At 38.9% G+C, this 22,594-nt stretch overlaps 1 protein-coding gene across 2 annotated transcripts in view; it reads left to right on the top strand.

Annotated features, from left to right (window-relative positions):
- kcnq1.1 (potassium voltage-gated channel, KQT-like subfamily, member 1.1) overlaps positions 1–22,594 on the top strand; it is a 58,092-nt gene that overhangs the window by 22,159 nt on the left and 13,339 nt on the right. Inside the window, exons 6-11 of one of the 2 annotated variants that reach the window (XM_054769708.1) lie at positions 7,909–8,031; positions 8,676–8,786; positions 11,106–11,201; positions 11,332–11,448; positions 15,685–15,823; positions 21,029–21,076. In XM_054769708.1, the coding sequence (XP_054625683.1) occupies positions 7,909–8,031; positions 8,676–8,786; positions 11,106–11,201; positions 11,332–11,448; positions 15,685–15,823; positions 21,029–21,076 (634 nt within the window). The remainder of the gene's footprint in view (positions 1–7,908; positions 8,032–8,675; positions 8,787–11,105; positions 11,202–11,331; positions 11,449–15,684; positions 15,824–21,028; positions 21,077–22,594) is intronic. The other variant, XM_054769710.1, reaches the window with a different exon arrangement.

Raw genomic sequence — 22,594 nt, 5'->3', positions numbered from 1 at the left:
GGTAAACCTGTGTAAAGTGTCAATATTTAGTATGAGCATCGTTGTCGCAATTCCCCTGGGCATGAAATTTGCCAGAGCTACACAGGTTGTTACTGAAATCCACTTCCCATCTCCATGATGACATCACGGTTACTGGTGGACGTTAGACACCTTGCGCTCATTCGCCTTCCACTTGAGGATGCCTCATCAGTGCTCAATTGGGTTGAGGTCTGGTGACACACTTGGCCATTCCATTTCTTTCAGCTTCAGGTACCTTGGCATAGCAGTTGTTATCTTGGAGGTGTGTTTGTATAATCATGTTGAGAAAACAGTCATGCGGCCCAGATTGAGGGGAGGGGGTCATCCTCTGCCTCAGAACATGTTGGAATTCATGTTCCTCCAAAGTGTTGGCAGCACCCATGCAGCCCTACACCGTAATGCTACTACCATGTTTGACTGAAGCCTAGGCAATTACAGTGATACTCGCATAGTGTTGCCAGGTATACACAGAAATGGCTGTGTATTGAGTGGTTTTCTGTCGATAGTCAATCTATATACAAGTTGTACATTGACTACACGAAAGTATATTCAAGTTTCATATCTATAGTCATGTCCCTTGAGAAGATGCACTGTAATAAATATAGTTGCTGCAATGTGAGGGGTAGAGACACTTTTGTGAGATACTGTAAATATTTATATTTGGCGATTGCAGAAAGACACTCAAACACAAAATACAAATGAATGGCATGGATATTGACAATGTGCATGAAAATGTATTTTTAAGGGTTACAGCAGATGATAAAATGATTTAATGCTGAATTACGCAAACAATTTATGGACCAAAAATCACTCCATACTCTCTGCTATTCACTAGTGTTGACATATCTGAATTATTGTGCAAAGGTATGAGAAAATGACTACAAAAGTATGCTTTATTCAATAAAGTTATGCAAAAAAGGTAGTTAGGACAATACATAATGGCAGCTACAGGAAACACATACATCTTCTCTTTGTTAAATAGCAAGTTATGATAGATTTTCAAACAGATACAATAATGCACAAAACATCTGTATGCTTGTACAACACTAAAAACATGTAGCATGTCAGTATGTGGAATTACGTGTAAATTATGGAACAGATTGAGCAAGGAACTCAATATATGTACTGATAGCAGCCAGCAGCAGCTTCTTACATATCGCGTGACAACCACCAACATGACTGGATTATCACTGAACATCACTGAATATCATTTAAAACAGATAAGGCTGTTACGCCAACTCAATTTGTATATCCTGACAACTAATTTTCAGGCAAGATATTAGACCGCTAACAGAGTTTTGGCAAGTTGTTGTTTTTCAAGGCTTTTTGGTCCTATTCGATGAGCACTTTTCTGATGTGTGCCGACAACGACCGTGTACTGATTTGATTAATCTTGTTTGTGTGTCACTAAATAAATTAATGACTGTTCTTGCACACCTACAGTACTATCTTGATTTGTTTATCTGAGTGATTTAGACGCTTTGAGGTGGGAAAAAGTCGCAAATGAGATCTGTTTATTGGTCAGGATCTCCATTAGGTCTGCTCTTAAAAAAACAAAAAACATTCCAATATTAGTTGACTATGGACAAAAGCTGACAGATCAAATTCGACTATGAATATCCTTAGTCGAAGACAGTGCTATTGCTTAGTCGATAGCCTGGTCTACTAGACCAGTGTAACAAAACTGGACTCCTTGTAATCGAAGCTGCTGATGAAGAAGCTTAGGGAAAGGAGAACATAACGCTTATAGAGCACTTAAAAGACGACCTGAGGAAATCAAAAGTAAAGCTTGAGGAAACTGAGGAAGTCGTCCTGGCCAGTCTAGTGATGAATCATATGAAATGTAGCCTTATATCTGTAATCAGAAAGGCTGAAAAATAATGTGACATAGTCAAAAAGACCTAACTGCTGACTTAACTTGTGATGACTACAAATCACACCTGGACGACCTGGAAAAACAGGTGATTGAAATAACGCAAGCTTTTTCAGCGTGGCGAATGTGGGTACCACAGAGTGAGATGAAGGAAATAGAAGCAAAGGTCGACACTATCCTAGAGACTAAAAGTGATCTGGACCATCAGAAATCCCAATTACACACCCCACAGGCTGAGAAAGAGAGCTTAGTGCAACCACCGCCAGGCCCAGCCAAGTCCATCAAGATTAAAGCAAGTCATCTACTCATTTTCAGTGGTTGTAAGAAAGACTACTACAGATGGAAGAAAAATTGGACTTCACTGCAAAAACAAGCAAACCCACACGGATCTGATAAAGTCTTGAAAGCTCATTCAATAGACAGCATAGACGAGAGGATAATAAAAATCTTCGATTAATGTCAGTTTCAGTACTGGTGAAGAAATATTCAAAATCTTTGAGAACAATTATGGAAACAAACCATTCCTCGTCACTGAGATCCTGAACTACCTCCTAATCAAGGGGAACAACCCAAGGCAGGCCGTTGAACTCATGAAAATGAGAAATTAGACGATTATGGTGCGGCGGACGATCGTGGAAAGTAAGCAACCCTTTTTCCTCCAGGACCAATGGCTAACATTTGTACGCAATCCCGGGACCGATGTTTCCACTTCCAACCGGTTTAGCAAGTTGCTGTCATTTCTAAAGGAAAAGGAAAGTAACTTTAAGGAAATTGAACAATAGAACAATATAGCACAGTGCCCGAAGAAACCTGGCTACGCTATTGAGAGAAAGCAAGCATTTACTAAAACATCAACCTCAGTGAGGAACACTGGAAGCACATTCATCGTGTGCGGAGAAGATCTGAATCTTAACATCTTTCTCGGTGGAAAGTTCGAAAAGCTTGGGCTGCTCAAGAAAAAAAACTATAGTGGCAAATTTAGGGGCTTGCGAACTGTGTTCTGTCATGCCTCCCGGGGTACAAAAATGTTTTTGCCTCCCCCAAAAACAACATATAAATGCAACAAAATGGAGAGCAGCGAAGCATACATATTGGCAGGTCTGCACTAATATTGAATGTCGTCCCTGCCTCTCATGCCACCCCTGACAGTTCACCGCGCCCCCGTCAGGTGGGCCCGCCCCACTATTTGAGAAGCACTGGTTTAAGATGTCATGAGCACTGTGATAAAGGGTACCTCTGCAACAACAAGGAGTGCAGAAGTGACCACAATTACCTCCTCTGTCCGACGAGGGACAGTGGAAAAGGGAGAGAGAGCGCTAGTACTGGCCACTTCACCAGCGACCATTTTAAATGCATGTCAAAATTGTCACCTGAAGATGCTGAAGCGGTCAAAAGAATTTGTCTAAACATTCCCCTGAAAATGCTAAAGGGGTGAACAAAGCATTTACAAGTTAGCCAAGTATTGTCATCAAGCATGATAATGTTTCAACGTTCAGCACATCCAATGTTGAAGAAGATACCAGGAATGGAACAGATTCATTCAAACAGAAATCAGCAGGATCTTGGAGCATCAACCACACATTTTCACTCCTCTGGAATGGAGCAACCGAGGTGACCCGTGTCCAAATGAGAAACCAAGCCCTCGCCAATCTTGAAACAAATTAAGTTTGGATTTGGGAAGAAATCCAATTTCTCATTATGGTGACCAACTTTGTACGAGAGACAAGGATGCAAAGCCAGGAAGAGCGTGTCACGAGAAAACCAGGCAGTTTCCAATTTGAAGGTAGGAAAACCCGTAAAAAATTGGTGTGACTTCCTTCTGTTCAACAAACAGGATGTCAAGTGGGGGGTGTTATGTTAAATTTGGCTTATTTGAAAATATATTGTCAAAAATAAGCATCACCATGACTGAACATGTGTTTATCAGAGTATGACGATTCTTATGAGGACAAATTATGATGGCAAATTGACTTGTTTGACAGATGGTTTAATTTTATTTTGACATACATGCGTTTTACCCTGATACACATCACATATTACAATTGGCAATTCCACATGTCCAAAAGGAATAGGAAGAAGCAGAGTTTATGACATGCATGCTATGTAGAAAATGTGCTCATTGCTGAAACCTTTTCAATATGTTGCCTTGACGTCAGATGCATTGTCTTTTGCATAATCATTTTCATTTCTTATATATCGGTTCTGTTTGATACCAAATGCTAACTGGACGTAATACATAAATTGTGAATTGTTTGTGAATGATATCAAATACTTGGATTACCTGTAAACTTTGAAACTGAGTGTGAAATACTAATCATTAGTATTCAGTATAGTCGTTACAAAGTTTACCACTTAGATTTTATACATATGTTGTATGTTTTATAGAACCTTGTATACTTGTAACGTGTAACTTGAAAGCTGAAAAAGGGCATGCACTGCAGATATACATGTACAAAGTACATAACTACTCATTTTTATAAATATGAAAGAAGAAAAAGAAATTCATACAATTTCATGGAAGAAATACTACAATGTAAGTTGTAAATGTAGGTCAGTGCTTCTGATAGTGTTCAGGCCAGCAGAGATGGCCTTGCTGGCCCTGTCTGCATAGACAAAAGTAACCTTAAGTGTTCATTTATCCCTTTCATTCGTCATTGATATGCAGTTAGAATTGTTTAATGTCTGTAAAACTATAATTATAAAACTATAAAAATCTGTTTTGTGACTTGTGGCGTAACTGCTTTAGTTAGCAAAGAATTACAGTCAACTTGCCTCGGTTTGCATACATTTTCTGGTTAAAGTACAATATGGCACACATATCGTTGTGTTAGTAATACACTGCGTGAGCTCATCTGTGTTCTTAATGTATTTTTTATCACAAAACGTACTTGTTAGCAACTTGTTAGGAACTGGAAGTCAGCTCGTTCACTCCTCTGTCACAGAGTATGCAAACCGAGGCAAAATTTCGGCATACATTTTCAATGTTAAAGAAATAATACCTTATTCGAGGCATACGCTAACCAAGGTTCCACTGAAGTTTACTATACAGTGTCATTCTTTGGTTGCATTATTTAGCTACATTAGAGAGTCAAAATATTAGACAGCGCTGAGCATGTGTTTGGGTAGTTCTTCCCCACTGCAAACTAAAACCACCATTTAAAATGTTTTACATTGTTCAATTTGTTCCTCTTTAACAATGTCAATCCAAATTGAGCATCCCTGTAAAGACAGGATTTTTGCTACAGTTTGTGTAATGGTTTCATTAGATTGTGAAGGTATATGTAAAAGGTGCTTTTGATTTCAGCCTTACTGCAAATTGTGCCATTAACTCCACTGTTTAAGGACACATGTAGCCTCAGGTAAACAATTAGGTGCTGGGTAGTCACAATGGCCCACATTGTAATATGACAATGATACATGATATGCAGAATGATACAGATCCACCAATGCTAACTGAGCATTGCACTTCCAGAGTTTTGTGTGTACACATATCCTTGAAAATGTAATAATCACATGTTTTGTGCCATTCCTGCAATATCAACTCACAGCTGCAGTAATTGAACACAAGTGCTGGAGGTCACATTGCATTTCATCATGTGGATATGCTGCATTGTAACCTCTATATGCATTTCTTGTTGTTTTTTCCACTATGATGGTTAGGTGAACAGCCTTCTGTGTTAACATCTGGGAGTTTAGAATTCAGTTCAGTTTCATTTACCCCAATCTCTATCCAGTCTTAATGGCATAACCTAATTTAAATCCACACTAAATAGCATTCTCATGCCTCTGGCTTGTAAACACAATTTGCACAGTTGCTCCTCGCTGGCTCGGGAGCAGATGGATAGCACTGCTTCTTAAATGTGGTTGCCAGATCTGCTAAACTTTGGGTGATGACTCCAGGATGACACGCATGGATACAATAACACATATTTGAGGACGAAAACAGAGGCAGGATCTTTGGGAGTTACTGGCTCTCATAGCCAATCAGAATGGTTTCATGCCCAGAAGTGTCCAGTAATATTGGGAAGAAATACAACAAGAAAGGCAGACACACAGGCTGCCAACTATTTTACTTATTTTAGAGGGGAAAAACAGCAAGGCCTTTGCCAGAAAAAAAACATGTGCAATGGCCTGCCTCTTGTCCTTTGTGACATGCAGTAAAACCATGTGGTGGAATTTCTGGGCCAAGTTGTGTATAAGAATTCAACATCCCTTTGAATGGGGTCCAACCCAGTGAAATGAGTAGTGTCAGTGGTTGCATGCAGCATTAATAACAGATGAGGTGAAAGCAAAGAGAACGTTCACTTAACTTCCAAGTTTTTTCCCAGAAGTCAAAGGGTGGTAACAGCAGACAGTTGTCATTGGACTTCCTCAGCTAAACATACACATCTCCTCATTGCATCTGCAAAAATATCAACTTAATCAAGAGTTATTTGCTAGAGTTCAGCTGTGAGTGACTACTATTTTCTGATCAAGTACATTTTTAGCAACCATGAATTGTAAGCGCTCAAGCAATCAGTCGATGGTTAAGCGATTGTTGTGTGATAAATCACTGAAGGTGTCCTGAGGCTGCAGTGACTGTGGGGTATTCCGTAGCTTCCTGTCAAGGATGCAATGCATATAGCCATAAAAGGACTAGATGTCTTGTTGTATTGTTATAAATTATGCGCCGGAAGAATGCTTAAACAAATTCATCAATAGCCTACATAATCCATCCATCCATCCATTTTCTATATACTTGTCACGGCTGAGCTGGCGCCTATCCAAGCTGACTTTACGACCTGGACTGGTCGTCAGCAAATCACAGGGCACACATAGACAAACCATTAACACCTAAGATGATTTAGGGCCTGATCTACTGAAGGTTTGCATATAAAAGCATTTCAAAGCTGACCTACTAACAAAGTGCAAAGAGGATTGCATCTGTCAAATGAGCTAAATAGCACATGCAGTTCATTGTGCATATTTGCCTTCATGATAATGCAGTGTATATGCAAATGTAATCATTTTGCACTTGCAAAGTGATTTATGAAACTTGAAACGTATTTGCGGTTGGTGGTTTTGCATCTATATTTAGCACTTTTGGAAGGCAGGTGCAAACCAATGTCTTTGGTGCAAACGAGCGCAGCATCACACATAAATGGCTGCGGTCATTGAAAAGGAAGCATATGATCAATGGCAGATGACGGACAGAGTGATCTTCCATGCACATATCAACATATTTGGACTGTGATAAATAAAAATAATAGACATATTGTCTATCCAGCAATACAGTTTTAGAGCTGCTGGAAGGGCTGATAGGGAGCCAGTCACAAAAAGGAGTCATGCCATATTTCATATGGATATGCAGCTATATAAGTAATGTATAAGAAGATAACACTATATAAGTACATTGCAATAGGTTATAATATAGCATTATTATGATGATGCAATGTATTTGCTGGAGTTCACCTGCATGTTTATTTACATCCTCCACCAAGACCTCCAACTCTATGGCAAACCTCATTTTTTTGTTTACGGCCACTCTGCTGTACCATGGTGACAGCCAGTATCACACGCAAAATCCTCATTTAAATAGGGCAGTCCACACACTTTTGCACTTTTTAAAAATTGCTCAAGCAATCATAGTAGATGACCCGCAAAAAAGGCCACGAATGGTATGTGCAAATTTTTTGTTTGCTCATGCAATTTACCCCTCCTTATTAGGGCTCTTAGTGGATCAGGCCCTTACACACACGGTGAGAAAATGCAAACTCCACACAGAGATGGTCAAACGAAGATTGAAACCCTTGATCTCCTGAGTGTGAAGCCAACATGCTAAACACTGCGGCCAGCGTATATAACACCTTAAAAATATTAAGTTGTCAATAAAGTTAACAAATGCTATGGCAAACAAAACATGGCAAACACTTGGGAAGAAGGTGAAGACTGATCAGAACAGTTTGAGATAAACACACCAATGTATCAATCAGACGGCATGTTTTTAACATTACGCTGGTGTTTTGTGTGAATTTTAGGAGCTGATCACAACCCTATACATTGGCTTTCTGAGCCTGATCTTCGCTTCCTACATTGTCTACCTGGCAGAACAAGATAATGACACCTTTGGAAACTATGCCGATGCCATGTGGTGGGGAGTGGTAAGAATCTCTGTAATTGCCTGAGTGTCTTCTTTCAGTTTCTGTAATGAGCAAAGCAATGTTTTTTTTATGCAAACTGTTACATACAGTAAATATTCAGGGTGCAACAAAACACAAAATTTACTATTTACTATACTTTTGTGTCACATATTTGTGTCTGTGTCCTGCTTCTCATAATATTAATGGATTGATTTTATATAGCGCCTTTTTACAAGATACCCAAAGCACTTCACAATGAAGTTAACCCATTATTCATTCACTCCTCAGTCACACAGTGATGCTGGTTAATCTACATCTGTATCCACAGCTGCCCTACAACCACAACCAAACATTCATTCACATTCATACACCAGTGTGGGCAGCCTTGGGGGCAAAGTGGGTGAAGTGTCTTGCCCAGGGACACAACAGTGATTGGGTGGAGGGAGCGAGGAAACCTGGTTTCTGGATGACCTGCTTTACCTTCTGAGCCACTGTCGCCTGTTGAATCACTTTGATCACGTTGAATCGTGATCATGTGTGACGGTACACGGGACATCAGCAATTTCGGAAATTGAACGGAGCATCGATATTTTTGTTGGTTATGGTATTCTGTTGTTCATCATGTGATTTATAAAACTGCATCCAATGGCATGTGTTTGTCCAAGATAACAGTAACTACCATTGGGTATGGAGACGTCATCCCTCAGTCGTGGGTTGGAAAGACCATCGCATCATTCTTCTCAGTCTTTGCCATTTCCTTCTTTGCACTTCCTGCGGTAAGTGGAAGCAGGTACTACATTACTAGGACTCAAATATCTGCTTCTTAGGTCCAGTGTTGGCACAGGTTCTGTATTGTTAGATTGTCATGGTTCAATCAATTTTGTATTAAGTGTTGGAAAAATCCTGAAGTGGAAAATGAACTGAACCGTACCAATTTCAAACGATTCTTCAAACTCTCTAGGATTTTTTCTCTTTGCAGATCTGTAAACATGTAAGCATTTTTCTTATTCGGCACACATTATGACCCTTGAATATGCTTCAAAGCTCTGCTGCTTTTCTAGTACTCATTTTACACCGGCTCGCTCCTCCAACTGCAATCCCTCTTGTTTAGCATAATGTGCACCTACTTGTAAAAAAAATCTAACACTGGACCATAAAGGCTCTGATTGATCAGCCTGTAGTAGTATTGGTTCCTGTTTGTATACGACTGTATGTGGTTCCGCAAATGCCTTCTCCTTCGATTTTCGATCAAAATTAATCAACAATAAAAATGACTTTAATAGCACATTCCATTAGTTTGAGCTGCAACAACACTGCCCTTCTCTCATTAATTGCCATTGTTTGCTTGCAATGAAGGAAACTAACAAGCTAAATGGTCAACAAGAGTTGTGGTTACTCACAGAGTTGACATCATGTCACATACTCAACCTTGAGGATGATGTATAAAAGCACGGGTGTCCAAAGTGCGTCCCAGGTGCCACTTGGGGCCATGGCTTGTTTGTTTTATTGCCCCCACAGAACATTGTAGAAATAAAAGTAAGCAAAACAAAAACTGCGAAAATGGGAAAAATACAGCAAAATGCATAATGTAATGAGAACGCGAAAGATCAAATTGTGACAAGATTCCTCATTCAGAAATAAATAAAATAAGTAAGTAATAAATTAATTAATCATATGATAAATGAAAATGAACTTGTTAATTTTGCCAGCCTCCATATATTGCCATGGGCAAACAGGCAGGAAGAGGCGTTGGTTCTGCACCTAGACGCTTCATAGAACGACTTGAAACATTGTGAGACCTCTTGTCAGGCATATAGTCGCTTCGTCTCTGTGGGGGGAGGTCAGGTTGCAAGCATACACACAGCAAAAGAGGGCAGCCTCATGAGGAGCAATGCAAGGTAGCAGAAATTAGGAGGAAAAAAGATTGCAAAGCCAAATGTCGCAGCCCCCATGTGGGGATATTAATAATGAGCAAGATGAGCCCATCGGCACAAATGAGCCGGTATGCCGAATTTGTTCATAAGTCGTGGAAACATAAACAAAACGAACTTGACCACCTAAACATATCCACCTGACGCAGTTTTCCCATGTGGGAAAAAACGACACACCGACAGTCAACATTCACCGAGACGTTGGATTGGCAACGTAAATACAAATGGAACAGCGCAAAATGGTGTGCGTTCACACAGTTTACTTTAATACATTGTCAAAGAAATGCTGCTCTTTAATACAGTTGAAAAGCCAGCATTTCAAGAAATGCAGCAAACGTTAGACAGCACAAATTGCCTATAAGAAAATAAAATTCCGAAACTTTACAGAGTGAAAGATGTCATATTAAAGGAAATATTGTATTATTATTTAATATGTTATTTGTCATCATAACATTGGTTTATTTGGTCTCAAAAAATGTAGACAATAATATTGTTTAGTGTAAATTTGTGCGACAAAAACATTTAAAAACGCACCTGTATTGTTTTGTGACTTAAATAAAAAAAGGTTGTTTGTCCAGTCATATTTTGTCATTGTACTTTTCTTAAAATTAATGTTAAAATCTTTTCTCGTCTTGTTCTCGTTGACCCAATCTTGTGTATCGTCTTGTCTCATGAGTTGGGTGTCTTGTAACACCCCTACTCATAAGTAATAATATCACAAAGCTTTGCCTTTAAATATACATTTTTTTTTTTTGCGTTTTTACTAAGGGGGAGTACTCATTCAAATGTCTTCAAAGTTGGCAGGTCTGGCTTAGTCAAAGCAAGGACCCTCATACATTTTAAAACATATGTTACCCCAAATGTCACAATAGTTAGTAGAAATTAATAGTGTTTGTCAGGGATAGCGCCAGACATTCCAATGCTTTAGGTCCTTTTTTCTACCTGTTGTACACACATTACACGCATTGATGATTATTCTTCGATTGAAATAGTACACAGCTTTGTTGTTCTTGAGCAAAAATCAAGCTTCATCTGTTAATTTCCTGGTGATCTGCAAAAATATTTTATAGACAAACCGTTTCCGCCACGGCTTTACTATTTTTGGCCCTGCTGCCGCCTACAAGTGTGTTGTTGGACCTTAATGAGATATGATTTTCTTCACAGGGAATTTTAGGCTCAGGCTTTGCACTGAAAGTGCAACAGAAACAAAGACAGAAGCATTTCAACAGACAAATCCCTGCTGCTGCAAGTCTCATTCAGGTACAAACAGCTGAGATGCCGCCTCATTTGTTTGTCACATAGTGTGCTGCCTGCTCTCCCTGCACAACAGAAATTGTACATTAAATTTGTCCTGTGCAACCCTCATATTTGTCATCTCCCTTCTCCCCAGACATCATGGAGATGTTTTGCTGTGGCAAACAGCGATTCTGCCACATTTAAGATGTTCTTGAAAAAGAGATCCAGCACCCCGAAATCCTCACTTTCGGCCCCAAAAGCTAAGACATCGGTGGGTACTCCTTTATAAAGATTTCTCTGCTATTGCAGGTTCACATCTGTATTCCATCAAAGGTTTTTAAAGAAGATGAAAGCGTTGTTAGTTCAGGTTTATTTAGATTTAACAAACATTAAAATAAATATGAGGTGAAAGAAAAAGGGAGAAATACACGACAGTGCAGCATGGGAGAAAGTTAGAAGGTGCGTTCAAGGACCATCAAACAAAGTGGGACAAGTTCGCATTAAACATGAAAAACTGTGGGGTTTCTAACTGTACATTATTATTTAAATAAAACAATGGCCCATGTATCCAAAATGTATATCCCTTTACATAAAAGTTGATATAGTTATTTACAAATTATTTTATTTTTTTGATGTGTTTTTTTTTCATCATTGCGTCTGAACGTTTCCCACGGCTTGGTGGTTCGGGACCCCTTCCTTACAGCATGCTTGTGGTATGATGTGCTTTTTTTACACATTTGAAAATGCTGTAAGAATGTCACTTTTACAGAATTGGCTTGTAAGATTGATGACTGATTAATAATGTAAGATGAATGTCTCCATCAACAAATGTAACCGTTGTATCGTATCGTCTGTGCACTGTATCGAATCGTATCAAATCGTTCTGTCTGTAAATATATCGTTTTTGAATCGTATCTTATCCTGTGTGTCTAGATGTGTATTGAATCGTTTACCACAAAGAGATTTAAATCCCTACTTATTATAGATAAAAACTTCTTTCTAGCTGCAATTAATTGTGATTAATATGAGTTACTCCAGACAAAATGTGATTGACAATGGTAATGGTTTAATTGTATTTGAACATGCACACAAGTTACAATAGAATACACCACATAACCAATTCACAGTTCCACATGTGGAGTAGGAAGAAGCAAAGCATATTTAATCCTACCCCCCATCCGGATTATAATAGATAAATAATCATTAATACAAATAAACATAACATAACAAGTTCAGGGCCACACGGTGGCTGAGTGGTTAGCATGTTGGCCACACAGTCAGGAGATCGGGAAGACATGGGTTCGCATTTCTGTGTGGAGTTTGCATGTTCTCCCCGTGCGTGCGTGGGTTTTCTCCGGGTACTCCGGTTTCCTCCAACATTCCAAAAACATGCATGTTAGTTTGCATGGACTGGCAACCACTCCAGGGTGTACCCCGCCTCATGCCCGAAGTCAGCTGGGATAGGCTCCAGCATACCCCCTCAACCCTAATTGGGATAAGCGGCATAGAAAATGGATGGATTGATAACAAGTTCAAGACTCTTCTTCCTTGTATTTTGCAAACATTAACTGCTTGTACTGTTTCTTGAAATCGCTCATCTTGGTGCTTTGTTTAAGTTCCTTACTCAATCCGCTCCATAATTTAATTTCACATACTGAAATTCTGTGTGTTTTTAGCATTGTTCTCGCGTATAACTGATCATATTTCTCCTCTCTTGTAGAAAAGTGTTGTATAATCGGGATTAAATATATTAATCGATTGACAGCCCTTATAAACATATAACAAAGAAAAGTCAAAGAAAACAATAGCCACTCACTGCCAATTTTCACTGTTTCAAGTTTAGTATTACAGTGGATTCCTGCTTTTGGCATGGGTTGCGTTCCGAGCCTATCAGCGAATGGCGAAAATCTGCAAGTCATTGGTTTGCCCATACAGCATATATGTCTGTTTTGAACACACGGCTCGTTCCTTCCCCTCCAAGCCCTCCTGATACCTTGATGTTGACATTCTCCTTCAAAACACAAAGTACAACAGAAAGTAGGGTGAAGCTAACTAAATCCAAGGCCAGATAGGAAGCTACATATAGACACAGCAGTAGCAAATTGGAATCACAAAGTATCTACTTACAACTGGAAGAAGCAAAACGTGGCAAAGCCAGAACATAAGAGCAAAAAGGTAAGAGTAGCAAGCATGAACAGGGAATGACAGAATGGGAAAGACGAAAAATCAGTATGGTATGGCAGCAAGGCTTAAGAAGGCAAGTGGTTCGCAAGTGTGGACCAATGGTTTCACCCAGGAACATCAAAAAGGAAACTGCAGCACCAAACACAGACTGGCAGGGCCCCAGCAAAACAATAAGGTGGTGTCAGCGTTGATCACATTGCCACATGGTGTCTTTCTCAACAATGACGTCGTCAGTGAAGGCAAAAGTAAACTTAAATGTTCTTCTGTGTTTTGGATCATTGTCCTGCTGTTTCAACTTGAGGTCACGAACAGATGGTCGGACATTCTCCTTCAGGATTTTTTGGTAGACAGCAGAATTTATGGTTCCATTTATCACAGCACGTCTTCCAAGTCCTGAAGCAGTAAAACAGCCCCAAACCATCGCACTACCGCCACCATATTTTACTGTTAGTATGATGTTCTTTTTCTGAAATGTGGCGTTACTTTTACACACATTTTCCAAAAAGTTAAACTTTTGTCTCATCAGACCACAGAGATTTTCCCAAAGGTCTTTGGGATCATCAAGATGTTTTCTGGCAAAATCGAGACGAGCCTTAATGTTCTTTTTGTTCAGCAGTGGTTTTCATTTTGGAACTCAGCCATACAGGCTGTTTTTGCCCAGTGTCTTTCTTATGATGGAGTCATGAACACTGACCTTAACTGAGGCAATTGAGGTCTGCAGTTCTTTGGATGTTGTTGTGGGGTCTTTTGTGACCTCTTGGATGAGTTGTCGCTGTGCTCATGGGGTACTTTCGGTTGGCCGGCCGCTCTGGGAAGGTTCGCCACTGTTCCATGTTTTCACCATTTGTTGTCACTGTGGTTCGTTGGAGTCCCAGACTGATAGATCTCAATTTATCTCAGTTATGTTTTAAGAGGCGGGGGTGGGGAGCAGTCACTTTTTCACACAGGATCATGTAGGTTTGGATTTTTTTCTCCCTTAATAATAAAAAGTTTCATTTAAAAACTGGATTTTGTCTTCAGTTGAGTTGCCATTGACTAATATTTAAAGTTGAAATGTTTAAGTGTGACAAACATGCAAAAAAAAATAAGAAATCAGCACGTCAGAGCACGCACGTCCGGATGTAAGGCCCGCTTAACCGGAGCGTACGCTAACCAAGGTTCCACTGTATTAATTTCATTTTTGCGCCTTACAGCAACCATGGTACGTTCAAGGGCCAGATACAAAGTGAAAAAACGCCACCCTTCTCGAAAAAGCATTCTCAGTGAAGCATAAAAACATAAACATTTCAATATTTTCTAACAGTGTATGTATGCTGTTCATTTCACCTGTAGTATCACATATTTATAAATTACAGACTTAGAGTGAATGCCCTGTTTTCAATTAAAATAAAAATATATTTTAATTTATAAAAATCCACAAATTTGCGGGGTGGTGAAGGCCTGTTTTAGAATATTTTTAGAGGATCGTGTTCAGTCGGCACACAGAATGACACAGACACATCAAGGTATTTTAGCCTAAACAAGGGCGTATTTATTTAAGCATTAACACACAAGATACATGATTGTAGCGAAAAAGCCTCTTACCTACGCCAACAGAGTGGAGAGCCAACACCCGTGGAAGAGTTCGCATCAATCGGCTGGGCGTTCGATCACAACCCGCAGCAGACTCCGTCTAGGTGTTTTCGCTCACCCCTCTTTATGCCAGTCTGTTCGTGCGAGCGTGAGAACGGGGTGGCCTGCCCCGAAACTCAGGCATTCGCACACAGAGTTACTGTTTTTAACAAAACAGGCGCCAGGCAACCTAGTTTGGTTATATGAGTGTCCTGTCTTCCTCAGTACATAACAAGCACCTGGTAGGTAAGGTCAGCAGATAACAATAACAAGATACTTCCCAAACCCATCACCCTTTCTCACATTCGTATCCTGGGAAATGAATGTTCAGAACAACACAAACCCATCACCCTTTCTCACAAGGCCGAATCACAAATATGCGGGGATCCACTTGCTCAAGCATTCCGTATCAGGTTGTGTGACAGAGGTAGACGTGCAATATCAACAGTGAGACGACACAGAAAAATTAGGCAATTAGGATTTTTTTTTTTTTTTTTGCATTAACAAATATACTATTTTTTAAAAACCTCAAAAGAATGTTGTCAGTTCATTGCGGGGGGTTGTTCATGCATAGCCAATAAAAATCTAAAACTGTCATCTTAGTGTGAAATAGTTTATAGACAACGGAAACACGAGGTGTCATCACAAGTGAGGACTTAGTGAGGCTATTTTCCTGGGACATATTGCTCATAGGTTTGTATTTCTTGGACAGGTGAAGATGAGAAAGAAGCTGAAGAGCACCAACAAGGACATAAATCCAAATTTTCTCGCAGGTCCTAGTGTAACCTGTGACCCTGTCATAGGCAGTAGGATGGACCTGGGCTCGAATATATACAGCCCTATGGATACAGGTAAGAGAGTTAAGATAACTTGAATGTTTTCAGTGTTAATGTAATTCATCCATTAAATATGATTTTAAATTTAAAACAATGAATTGAATGCCAATCATTGTGTTCAAAGAAAAATGTGACAAAATGTCATCATTACAAATGGATGAGCACATTGTGACATCAAAATATGAAGTAGCAAATGGGAACCTATAAAACCCCACTCAGTGTGCTCTGCTGCATAATATAATAAAGTCATGATGAGAATGAGGATAAGAAGCAAACCCAATTATGCATGCATTCTTTCAGTGTCAGATGAGGGAGACTGTGTTATGCACCCTGCTCTCCCTGACCATGTCCACTTGCATTTACAAGAAAGAAAGTCATTACCATTCAAGACTTGAGTTTTTTTCTAAACTTTTACTGCTATCCCTGTCTGGCTCTAGTTCTGTTGCTATGTTATGAGAGGAATATGACATAATTTTGTTTTTTAGCACCTACTTACAAACAGTAAACGAAATCCAACAAAACATCATCATTTCAACCAGACCTTCTCTCCAGTCATGCTCTGTCCTGATTCCTACCTCAAAGGGCTTTTAGAATAATGTAGCCTGATCAAATAATTGCACAAATCTATTAACAAATTGATGCCTGGACAGAAAATATACTGAATTGAAAACACCTGTGGTAGAGAAAAAGGCTATGTTGTTTTCAGCAGGCTTTTTGTAGTGACCTCAGTCAATATGATTTATTGAATTAGCGCATTTATTTCTTCATGTCACGTTGTTTGTTTCAAATTAATTTTCTTTCACTGAGCCTCTGTGATTTTTCTTTCATTGTATTCTAAATATAAAACACATTGAAATACTGTGCATGAAAAATGTCACCATCAATGTTTCAAGCCATTAGTGGATGCTGTTCAAAGAAGCAATGACAAACAACATCTGAAGGAGGAAATCTTTAGTCTCTGATCTTTTGAGTAAAATGTTGCAGTAAAAATGTAATACATCAGTGCAAAACATTGAAGAAATTGCCTGGAAAGCCTGCAAGACATCACAAAGCTCAGGGTACAATATAATATAATATTATATAATATTATATTATATTATATTGGTACAGTAGTCTTTAATGTCGTTGTCAGGAAAATACACTCCTAATCAAAATGTTAAGACCAGTTGAAAAATTGCAAGAATTTACATTTTGCACAGTTGGATCTTACAGAGGTTCTAAAAAGAGCTTCAAAATGCAAAAAGAAGAAATGGGAGTGAGACCAAAAAAAAAATGTGAATAAGCAATTTATTGCAAACAACCATTAAACTAAAATAGGTTGTTCATCAGCTGATCAAAAGTTTAAGACGACAGCCTTTAAAAGCCAAAATCTTGACGAAAATGTGGATTCAATGTAATTTTCTGTCAGGTATTCACACTGTCTTGACCTCTTGATGGCGAAGGAAAAAAAGTTTTCTGTCTTTGAACGTGGTGGGATTGTTGAGCTGCACAAGCAAGGCTTCTTGCAGCGCACCATTTCTGCTGACGTTGGATGCAGTAAGACAGTAATTTTAAACTTCTTAAACGATCCTGAGGGTTATGGAACAAAAAAGTCAAGTGGTGGATTACTAAGAACACTACACTCATCACACAGCAACTTAACACTGAAAAGGTATACCTCAGAAATATAAAAAAACATGTACCATTGCGAGTTTGAAATGAAAAAAGCACTTTTACCATAATGCATTGCATCTGTGCACTCTTTGGTGGACAGAGGGAACATTGCAGCACCATCCACCATTTTCTATGCTGCTTTTCCTCCAAATAAATGCTTTGCTCAAACTAAATGTATTACAACTTATATTGGTACATGTTTTTATACAGTATTTCTGAGGTATACCTTTTGAGTGTTAACTTGCTGTGTGATGAGTTTAACGTTGTTTGTAAGATGACACCGTGAGTGACTGTTATACTGATTAATGACCTACAATTGCCAATGGGTTGACAAGCTTGTTTTTTCATAGCTCATGATTGGCTCCTGCCAAATCAAGAGCTGCATGGTCCTCACGGACTCGTACGCACCACAATATGCCATTTTATGACATGGATGTGTGCGGCTTACACACCAGTGTGGCTTGTATGTGTACAAATCTGTTTTTTCCTCTAAATTCAGTGGTTATGCACCGGTGCGTCTTATACACCGGAATTGACAGTATTTGTCTATAATGGCGTATTTACTCTTATCATGGCTACTATATTGGGTTATATGAGTGTAAAGGTGACTTAGGAGTCATAGGGGTGTTACTTAATGTCTAGAGGGCTCTAATAATGTTAAAAACTGTATTTAGAAGGTTGTAAACAGGTTTTCTATGCTCTAACTATGAAAATATTCAGTTTATAAATTAGGAATCCTACTTAGCTTAATTCACTTATCACAGTCAGGCCTGGAACCAATTAACCATGATAAACGAGGGATTACCGTATTAGTTATAATTCTGCACTAACATACATATGTATTTCTGCTAAGATACACATTAATGTCACACCGACTTGCTACGATTATCTGCTCAAGGCTAGATAACTGTCTCCAAAACAAGTCCTTCACATGCTTATCACCTGATTCAAATATCCTTGGGTGTCTCGGCATGTTAGTCTGCCCTTCATCGTCTCTGTCCCTCACAGGAGGCACTCACCCCTCCACTCGCACATGTGGTTTTCTGTCTATATTAACTAACATTTCAGCAGGAATAGTCAAACATTTCTCTAGAAGCGATCTTTTCAGTTTGTATTGATTTGTCTCCTTGCATGTAAGTTTTATTCAGTTGTACCTCTCATTATTCTCAGAAAGCTTGTCTCATCTCTTGTCTATTTTCAAGCAAGTAGCAGATTTTCCAGTTTGTCAGTAGTCATACATTCTTAGATGTGTGTTGTGCACACAAACACACATCGCCAAAAACATGATCTCCTTGGTAGAGGTAGCCATTTGGTTAGACTCTAAATTACTAAATTAATATTAGTACTAAAAGCTTGCATATCATTTCATATTTCAAAAATGTTCCACTCAAGTAAAAAAAATGGGTTTGTGTGCATGTGTAATGCACACAGAAAAAAGTTCCAACTTCAAACGATGAATGTGATAACGTGCCCCATGCTGACAAACTGTTCAAAAGCTCAGCTCTGCAAAGGAAAAAAAAGTGAAGCACATTTGGGCATGGAGGAGGACATCTTTCATTATTTCATGGCTTGCTGCAGCTGGTAATGAATGTCTCTCGAGCAACTGACTTTTTTGATGATTCATTTTCTATCTTTGTCTCCTGTCTTGATATTTGTCTCCACGGTTTAGCGCCTTGTCACACTGTTGAAGGACGTGGCGAGCTGTTGCTGGTGTCCACGGTCCTCATCTAAAAAGAACAAAACAAGGCCGAAAAGTTGTGTACGCCATTTTCCATGCAAAGTCTGTAGTCTATCAAAACACAACCTGATGGGGCACTCACCCCTCCAGAATGTGCGCACCGGTCCGGCACCTTTGTAGCTGGTGTACGCACTTGTAGGAGACGTGGCAAAAAAGGCAACGCACATATTAAGTGGTGAAGTGAAATCATATGGTACCATTTGTCAATCAAATCCCCCCACAATTAAGCAACAACTAATATAGTTTACTGCTTTTAATACTCATATTTTTGTGATGGAAAGCATCACTCTGAGCTTGATCCCTAAAAGTACTGCTTTCTTCTCGGCTATGCTGCAGTCAAGAGCCTCTGGCTGTCTACATTCGGTACTGTTTCCCTCTCACCTTCTAATCGTCTTCACTCCACCGGGGTAACTCCACATCAGTTTTTTCAAAACTGCACCAATTAGTGAGGTGCGGATCAATACTAAAATATCAATACTTCAGATACCAGCTCTTCATGCTGTAAAATGGATTCTCAAATCAAAATATTGATACTTTCGAAACTTCAGTCATTTGAGGTAATGTTTGTCTGAAACATTTGTCTGCTGAAACTGAGACGTGTGAATTGTGAATAAAGTTTTCATTTCTTAATTAATAATTTATTTTAATGGTTTTATTAGTTTACTTATTTTCTTTTTTATTGTTTAAAATGCCATTTTCCCATATTTTATATGATTTTGTTATGTTTTTTTCTGTTGTTGTATATTAACTTGTCTACATTGTAAGTCAACTCGTTACCTCAAAATGCGTCAGAATTTAAAATAAGTAATTAATTTATTGAATACGTTAATGACATTAATTATTTAATTATTAATGTATCCAATTTTGTTTAAATTAATAAATGAATTAAATGTTTTGTATTTGTTATGCAATGATATGAAATACACTACTATTTCAAATTTACCAGACACATGAAGTGAATTTGCACATAATAACGGTATCGGATCGGTATTGCCGATACCAGCTCGAATTTTACTCAGCATCGAATGGTATTGCACATCACCAGCGCCAACAAGTTTGTTTCGCTCCCGTCTTCCGGAATCAATCTGCACATGGGCAGTAACATGGAATAGTCCATTGCATGTCAATGGAGGGGGAAGCAGTTGAAGCGCTCATGATAGATTGCGCATTTTGATGTAGTTTTAAGCACGTGAATTAAGACTGAAACAGTAATATGTACTTTAAACCGAACAAAAAAAATCAATAATCACTGTTTATGAGATGTTTGGGGGCCCCTGGAAATCTCGGGGCCCCAGGCAATTACCTGTGTTTGTCTAATGGTAAGTCCGCCATGCCTATACTATATGTGCTTGTCAACATATGGTGCAATGCTGCAAATAGATTGATATTCGTGGTAGCAGTAACATAACATAAACATAAGTGACATAAACAGCATTACCCACCAGTGTAGTATCTGGTCTAAAAGATACATGAAAAACACAGCATTCTCTTCACGGTGGAATCTATGATCCACAAATTGTGTGAATGTGTACGTACACCACTTATTATAGGTTTGAATATTTTTGTGCGTACACACATTTTGGGTTTCTGCCATCCGGAGAGTCATATTTCCACGCACAGTTTTATAGATGAGGCCCCACGTCTTTTACATGTCCTCACCAGAGCCACTCTCTTTTATTGTTGTTAACAGCCCCTATGAAGGACATGCTGTCGTCATCATCATGTCTTCCTTGTAAACATATTCTTGGCCATTCTTGGCAATGTGATTGGGACTAATGCCCTTCACCATCACCATCATTGATTATGGTTGTTTTTTTCTCATGCTGCAGATCAACAGCCGTCTTTGTCTTCACTGCAGTTGAACTCACCACCAGCAGGTGCAGTACTGTATGTGTGTATTCATGTGACCACTTTTACTTTTCACAAGTGCATATCTGCATGACAAGGTACAGGAGAGTGATTTAAGGATGTTGAGGAATGGTGTGACTGTAATTTATGTTTTTTTTAATTTAATGTTTTTTTTACCAGGTAGTCTCATTGAGATCAAGATCTCTTTTTCAAAAGAGGTCTGGAAACATCCAACGTTTACAAATAGCAGACCCAGAATACAATAGACAACGACCGGAATAAACAGAAATTAGCAGAGACAGTTACAACAATCGTAGTTAAAATCTCATAATAGGGAATTAAACTATCCATGATATATGAGGGACTCAAGTATGAGGACGGATTGCAATTTATTCCATTTGAATAGAGCATAATAGCTAAAGGCTTTTCTGCCAAGGTCTAAGGTTAGATAGTGACTGGAGTGTGTTTTGAAGTTGTTAAGTTTTAGTGAGAGAAGTGAAGTGAGGTCATTTGGAAGTGTCTCAACCAGTGCTTTGTTGATGAATAACATAAGGTGAATATTTCTTCTAGACTGAAGGGAGGACCAACCAACATTTTGATACAGCAGGCAGTGATGTGTACGAAAATTGTCATTCGGGATCAAATCTCGTGCACTATGATACAGGGTTTAACTGTTGAAGAGTTCATGGGGTGGCATGACAGTACGAGATGTCACTATAATCATGATATAATAATTGTGCACTTAGAGGGAGACAACCTTTGATTCTATATACACTAGGTCCCCAACTTACAAACACAATTGGTTCCAGACGACCGTTCGCAAGTCCATTTGTTCGTAAGTCCAACAAAAGGTAATATTATTAATGACATAGGTACTACATGTACGTGTATACATATACAGTACATGTGTATGTATGTAAATATGAGTTTGGATGTAGTAGTAATATTAAACGAGGATAATTAATAAAAAAAACAATAATAAAAATGATATAATAATACGTAATGATAAATGTTATTTACCTTTGAAGAGGAGTGGCCGAGCATACGTCGTTGGTGGTAGTGGTGGAGGAGGAGTTATTGAAAAAAGGACAAATCGTTGTCGTCGTTAGACTCTTCTAAAAGAGGTAGTGTTCTGTTGGTGGTGTAGAATTAAGCAGGCCTATTAACTCTTCATAAACTTTAATCACACGCTCTGGCCGGGTTGCATCGTACAGCTACAATTTAGCTTTGCATTTCTCCTTTACACTCTCTCCCCAACTTCTTCCTCTACCTGTTGGTCCCATTAGCAGTGTCACAGTGCCCTCTACTGGTCAAGCATGTAGCAGTATAAATATGGAGTTCCAAAAGGCAAAATACATGAAAATATAGACCAGTCAGCTTGTGTTCGTATCTCCTAATGTTCGCAAGTCGGATGTTCGTAAGTTGGGGACCTAGTGTACTGTAAATATCCAAGTGATGATTATTTTAGTTTTAATAAAGTTGTTTCAGTGAGTGCAGAGTTAATAGCTGCAGTGTGCAGCACCGTTATCATCTCTACTGAAAAATGG

This window comes from Dunckerocampus dactyliophorus, chromosome 3, assembly GCF_027744805.1.
Source record: "Dunckerocampus dactyliophorus isolate RoL2022-P2 chromosome 3, RoL_Ddac_1.1, whole genome shotgun sequence".
In the NCBI taxonomy this organism is placed as follows: domain Eukaryota; kingdom Metazoa; phylum Chordata; class Actinopteri; order Syngnathiformes; family Syngnathidae; genus Dunckerocampus; species Dunckerocampus dactyliophorus.
This window is presented reverse-complemented; position numbering and strand designations above follow the sequence as displayed.